The 6,871-nt window shown below is 44.4% G+C and overlaps 2 protein-coding genes across 2 annotated transcripts; one reads left to right on the top strand and one right to left on the bottom strand.

The window, feature by feature from the left end:
* The first annotated feature begins 348 nt into the window (after window positions 1-348).
* On the top strand, window positions 349-3,373 carry LOC121370479. The gene is made up of 2 exons (XM_041496143.1): window positions 349-3,090; window positions 3,215-3,373. Exons 1-2 carry the CDS (start codon window positions 349-351, stop codon window positions 3,371-3,373), a joined length of 2,901 nt encoding a protein of 966 aa, XP_041352077.1.
* A 2,489-nt stretch (window positions 3,374-5,862) lies between these two features.
* LOC121369632 (uncharacterized protein F54H12.2-like) lies at window positions 5,863-6,444 on the bottom strand. The gene has a single exon (XM_041495006.1). It carries the CDS (start codon window positions 6,442-6,444, stop codon window positions 5,863-5,865), a length of 582 nt encoding a protein of 193 aa, XP_041350940.1.
* Window positions 6,445-6,871: the final 427 nt, after the last annotated feature.

Genomic DNA, 6,871 nt, shown 5'->3' with positions numbered 1-6,871 from the left:
TTTGTATAACAAATAAAACATGTAAATTCTAACAAATAAAACACTGATTGTAAATAATTATCAAAAACTAAATCACAGCACTCCTGTAAAACACCACTGATTATTGTAAATAATTATCAAAACAAAATCACATAAATTATTGTAATATGTCTCTTGATTAGGAAGAATATGTTAAAATATCACACATACAGAGATAATTTTAAACACTTAAATCAATAATAATAATTGGGAGTATCATATTGTAAATAAACAAATGTAAATTTTCATATAATTAACATTAATTTATGAGAGGGGAAAAAAACAAAAGAAAAAAAACGAAACAAAAAAAGAGTGTCAGACAGGAGAAAGATGAGGTGGAGGAAAAGGAGTGAGAGAAATTACAGTTCCTCTTCTGAATCTGAATTAATAGGAGGTAAGACAAACAGAGTGGAAGGTGCAGAGCTCAGAGTTGGGGGAGTCAGAGTAAATGGAGCAGAGGAACGGGCTGTGAGAAACAAAGTGGAAAGTACAGAGGACAGGTTTGGGGGAGCCAGAGTGGAAGGTGCAGAGGACAGGGTTGGTGGAGCCAGAGTGGAAGGTGCAGAGGACAGGGTTGGGGCAGCCAGAGTGGAAGGTGCAGAGGACAGGGTTGGGGGAGCCAGAGTGGAAGGTGCAGAGGAAAGGGTTGGGGCAGCCAGAGTGGAAGGTGCAGAGGACAGGGTTGGTGGAGCCAGAGTGGAAGGTGCAGAGGACAGGGTTGGGGCAGCCAGAGTGGAAGGTGCAGAGGACAGGGTTGGGGGAGCCAGAGTGGAAGGTGCAGAGGAAAGGGTTGGGGGAGCCAGAGTGGAAGGTGCAGAGGAAAGGGTTGGGGCAGCCAGAGTGGAAGGTGCAGAGGACAGGGTTGGGGCAGCCAGAGTGGAAGGTGCAGAGGACAGGGTTGGTGGAGCCAGAGTGGAAGGTGCAGAGGACAGGTTTGGGGCAGCCAGAGTGGAAGGTGCAGAGGACAGGGTTGGGGGAGCCAGAGTGGAAGGTGCAGAGGACAGGTTTGGGGCAGCCAGAGTGGAAGGTGCAGAGGACAGGGTTGGGGGAGCCAGAGTGGAAGGTGCAGAGGACAGGGTTGGGGGAGCCAGAGTGGAAGGTGCAGAGGACAGGGTTGGGGGAGCCAGAGTGGAAGGTGCAGAGGACAGGGTTGGGGGAGCCAGAGTGGAAGGTGCAGAGGACAGGGTTGGGGGAGCCAGAGTGGAAGGTGCAGAGGACAGGGTTGGGGGAGCCAGAGTGGAAGGTGCAGAGGACAGGTTTGGGGCAGCCAGAGTGGAAGGTGCAGAGGACAGGGTTGGGGGAGCCAGAGTGGAAGGTGCAGAGGACAGGTTTGGGGCAGCCAGAGTGGAAGGTGCAGAGGACAGGGTTGGGGGAGCCAGAGTGGAAGGTGCAGAGGACAGGGTTGGTGGAGCCAGAGTGGAAGGTGCAGAGGAAAGGGTTGGGGCAGCCAGAGTGGAAGGTGCAGAGGACAGGGTTGGGGCAGCCAGAGTGGAAGGTGCAGAGGACAGGGTTGGTGGAGCCAGAGTGGAAGGTGCAGAGGACAGGGTTGGGGCAGCCAGAGTGGAAGGTGCAGAGGACAGGGTTGGGGGAGCCAGAGTGGAAGGTGCAGAGGACAGGGTTGGGGGAGCCAGAGTGGAAGGTGCAGAGGACAGGGTTGGGGGAGCCAGAGTGGAAGGTGCAGAGGACAGGGTTGGGGGAGCCAGAGTGGAAGGTGCAGAGGACAGGGTTGGGGGAGCCAGAGTGGAAGGTGCAGAGGACAGGGTTGGGGGAGCCAGAGTGGAAGGTGCAGAGGACAGGGTTGGGGGAGCCAGAGTGGAAGGTGCAGAGGACAGGTTTGGGGCAGCCAGAGTGGAAGGTGCAGAGGACAGGGTTGGGGGAGCCAGAGTGGAAGGTGCAGAGGACAGGGTTGGTGGAGCCAGAGTGGAAGGTGCAGAGGACAGGGTTGGGGGAGCCAGAGTGGAAGGTGCAGAGGACAGGGTTGGGGGAGCCAGAGTGGAAGGTGCAGAGGACAGGGTTGGGGGAGCCAGAGTGGAAGGTGCAGAGGACAGGGTTGGGGGAGCCAGAGTGGAAGGTGCAGAGGACAGGGTTGGGGGAGCCAGAGTGGAAGGTGCAGAGGACAGGGTTGGGGGAGCCAGAGTGGAAGGTGCAGAGGACAGGGTTGGGGGAGCCAGAGTGGAAGGTGCAGAGGACAGGGTTGGGGGAGCCAGAGTGGAAGGTGCAGAGGACAGGTTTGGGGCAGCCAGAGTGGAAGGTGCAGAGGACAGGGTTGGGGGAGCCAGAGTGGAAGGTGCAGAGGACAGGGTTGGTGGAGCCAGAGTGGAAGGTGCAGAGGACAGGGTTGGGGGAGCCAGAGTGGAAGGTGCAGAGGACAGGGTTGGGGGAGCCAGAGTGGAAGGTGCAGAGGACAGGTTTGGGGCAGCCAGAGTGGAAGGTGCAGAGGACAGGGTTGGGGGAGCCAGAGTGGAAGGTGCAGAGGACAGGTTTGGGGCAGCCAGAGTGGAAGGTGCAGAGGACAGGGTTGGGGCAGCCAGAGTGGAAGGTGCAGAGGACAGGGTTGGTGGAGCCAGAGTGGAAGGTGCAGAGGACAGGGTTGGGGGAGCCAGAGTGGAAGGTGCAGAGGACAGGGTTGGGGGAGCCAGAGTGGAAGGTGCAGAGGACAGGTTTGGGGCAGCCAGAGTGGAAGGTGCAGAGGACAGGGTTGGGGGAGCCAGAGTGGAAGGTGCAGAGGACAGGTTTGGGGCAGCCAGAGTGGAAGGTGCAGAGGACAGGGTTGGGGGAGCCAGAGTGGAAGGTGCAGAGGACAGGGTTGGGGGAGCCAGAGTGGAAGGTGCAGAGGACAGGTTTGGGGCAGCCAGAGTGGAAGGTGCAGAGGACAGGGTTGGGGGAGCCAGAGTGGAAGGTGCAGAGGACAGGGTTGGGGGAGCCAGAGTGGAAGGTGCAGAGGACAGGGTTGGGGGAGCCAGAGTGGAAGGTGCAGAGGACAGGGTTGGGGGAGCCAGAGTGGAAGGTGCAGAGGGCAGGGTTGGGGGAGACAGAGTGAAAGGTGCAGAGGACAGGGTTGGGGGAGACAGAGTGAACGGAACAGAGGAAATGTCAGAAAGGGGCACAGGAGGAAGAAGAATAGTGGAATGTGCAATATGAGTGTCAGATGGTGTGAGAGAAATAAGAGTGATAGTTCGTGTGTGAATGTGAGAAGAAGACGGTGTGTCAAAAAGAGAAAAAATGGGGGAAGACGAGTGAACAGGGTGCAACGCAGGGGGAGGAGGAGAGGTTGAAGGAGGCGGAGGAGAGGTTGAAGTTGAAGATGAAAATGAAGATGAAGAAGGAACATCAGGAGGTGAAGTATAGAGGATAGAAGAAGAAAGACAAGGGTGAGAAAACATTTTGAAACAAAACAACAACAACAACAACACTAACAACAGAACCATAATAACACACAAACACACAACAACAAAAGTGTTCATCCATTCAGGTTCTGAAATAGAAATAATAAAGTTTTAAAACAAATCGATATATATATAATAGTAATTTGCTTAAAACAAAGATGTTACCTTCAAATCAATTCATAATATTTGTTATATAAAATAGTGCTTGTACACTAACAAGACACTACACTACACAGAACTTTCACAATCTACTATATTTGTTTGTTTTTTTCCTAAATTAAACAGAAATTTCATTTTCACGCCCCACATAATTTTCATTTACACATTCTAAATATATTTTATTTGACCTGAGATTGTTCTTATTAAAACAGAATTTATTATTTTTTTCTACATAAAACTAAACATATGAAAAATACACTAAGTAAAAACCCACAAACCGAAACAGGTAATATACATTTAATTTTGTTACACGAGGAAGAAGAGGACAATTCAACAATATTTCTTGAAGAAGAAGAAGACAACAGAAAATCTGAAAGACAAAAACATTATTTTAAAACATGTTAGTAATTAACATTATTAGTAATTTTAATTAAATAAACATGTTAGTATTAGTAATAACATTAGTTATTTCAATAAACATGTTAGTAATTAACATTATTAGTTATTTTAATTAAACATGTTAGTATTAGTAATAACATTAGTTATTTCAATAAACATTATTAGTTATTTTAATTAAATAAACATGTTAGTATTAGTAATAACATTAGTTATTTCAATAAACTTGTTAGTATTAGTAACATTAGTTATTTCAATAAACGTGTTAGTATTAGTAATAACATTAGTTATTTCAATAAACGTGTTAGTATTACTATTAGTAATAACATTAGTTATTTCAAATGCATTCATAAAGTAAGATGAACATGAGTTATTTCAAATAGTTAGATATTAAAAACTGTTACATGAATAAATGTACATGAGTTATTTCAAATAATTACTGTAGATTAACGCATTTGAGTAATTAAGACTGTCAGATTAGTGTTTAAAACAACAACAAATGAACAAACCTTTTGGTGCACTCTGTGTCTGACTTATGGTTGACTGGGCGACTGGCTAGGACATTGTCTCTGAACTTCCTATTTAAACGTAAATAATTTGTTGATAGATTTTGAGAATGTATGATGAATTAACAAACTACTAATTTGTTTAAAATTAATATAAACAAATGATTCAGTTAATTAAACAAATTCATGAAGGTAATTACTATAATATTTAATACCTTTCACTTCACTCTGAGGACTCTGGGATGAGCGCTTTGCTAAAAAATTAAAAAATTGAAAATTAAAAAATAATAATAATATTATAGTCTCTTGAAAGGCATGTTCAATAGCAAGTATTGCTCTTTATATAGAAAAGTGAAACTAATATGGTATTTTCTAATTTATATTATTATTTTATTATTTTGTAAATACAAGACTTACCACACTTTACTCCATTCACCAAGATTACTCTCCCTCTCCAGTTTGGTCAAAATTAATGCTCCTACAGGAGACAATCCCTCCAGTAATTTTTATAATTTTGGAAAGAGTGATGTGGTTATCTTAATGTCACCTCCTTTAACCACAATCACACGCACAGAACCATATTTGCTACCGCTGTCATGTTTCAAAACACCATGATGTGTCTCACAAACCATTGTTGGGTTACTCGAACACTTCTGCACAAAGTTTATACATGTAACACTCGCAAAGAGGAAACAAACAAACACACACACACAACATGTTGACGAACACCCGCTATCAGTTTGATGCAAATAGAGTACTCTCCCTTCTATAATGTTTATAATTAAACTACTATCTACTAAACTAATACCAGTTAGTGTTTAAAATATAACAATCCAGTGTTCTGTGGCAAATAATTTATTTTATTTTATTAAATAACATTGGAATTACAAACAAACACACGTACTGGTATTGACAGGGAATACATGACTGTGTACATTATCTAAAGTATTTACATCTGAAATTGGTTACAAATAAGTCATTCTGTACTTTATCTTCATTGAACTGATTCACAATTTCGTTCATTATCAGTTCAGTTTTACATTTCTGTAACATGTAATACAAACAATAAAATCCACATGTGTTAGCATTGTCACTTTGAAGACATTTGCTATTGTAAACGTAAGATATACAATGTTTCTTTAATAATTCTACTAACTTTATGTTGTAATGTTTGGGTGGTTTCCCAAAACTATCGAAAAACTCTGCTTTGTTTTTGTCAAAATAGAACGCTACCCAGTGTGTGCCGGGAAGGTTAGATGGGTCCGTGTTTAAAATACACCCCAGGGTCTCCCCCGTTTCAAGCGAGGTACAGTATCGCTCGAGTAAACACCGACAATACGTGAACGTAGAACTGGCTCGCAGTCTATCGCACACTGAATCTGTTTGCCATTCATGATCTATTTGACAAACACGTTCCTGGTCTGATCAATTTCAATCAAGCTGGGGAATTCACCATACACTATGTAACTGACCGTCTTTGTCAATGCAGATTTAAACTGCACTTCTAACCGTAAATTACCGTTCTTTAATAAACTTAAATAATCAGAGTCCACTAAAACGGGTTCAAGGTTGAACACAAACAGGCCATTTCCCAAAGAAAATTCAATTCTTTCAATATAATTTCCACAATCCAGGCTCCATCTATTAACACCTTCGAACAAATTCACGTACGCACTGACGTCATCTGCTTCGACGGGTCGACCGGGCACACTGACCCCATCCAAATATAAGCACACCGTTTTCATGAATGAACTCTGGAAATTAAATGGGTTGTTTGTGTATGATCCGCTCACTCTGTCACCGTCGACAAACCCAACAATCAGTCTGTTCGGACACTGCGACTGGTACACGCTCTCCCAAACGTAGCTCTGTTGAGAAGAGGAGATGCTGCTCATTTTAACTTCGGTTTTAGTGAACGGGTACACGGCGTTAGACTTTTCAAACAACTTGTTGTGAGACAGAATCAGAGCACTGTTCATTTTCAATTTACATATCTTGAAGTAGATATTTTGCAGCTCGATCTTGTACTCCTGGCCCCTATTTCCCAGACATCAAACAAAAGGGTGTGGTCCTCCGAAATAATTTAACTATCATATCCACTCCATTCACTAGATATCTGCCCATGTTAAAAATATCTTCACACAGAGGTCCTTCCATGGTAAGGGTTTTGCTGACAGCGATGAGAGGTCCTCGATCCGATAGTCCAGAATTAGTACCAGTAATTGGATCGGTGATTTCGATGTCTACTTGTGTCTCCCCGGTGTCCTTGTAGAACAATTGAGACTGAAGCTGCGACTTCTTGGCCTCTGCTCCGTAATTCAGTAAAGTTTTAATGTATGCTTTGTAGGGATAGTCATTGTTTGCCGAACTCACCAGCTGACCTTGTAGGTACACAGCGACTTGCGA

The sequence above is a fragment of the Gigantopelta aegis genome, chromosome 1, assembly GCF_016097555.1.
Source record: "Gigantopelta aegis isolate Gae_Host chromosome 1, Gae_host_genome, whole genome shotgun sequence".
NCBI classification, from domain to species: Eukaryota; Metazoa; Mollusca; class Gastropoda; order Neomphalida; family Peltospiridae; genus Gigantopelta; species Gigantopelta aegis.
This window is presented reverse-complemented; position numbering and strand designations above follow the sequence as displayed.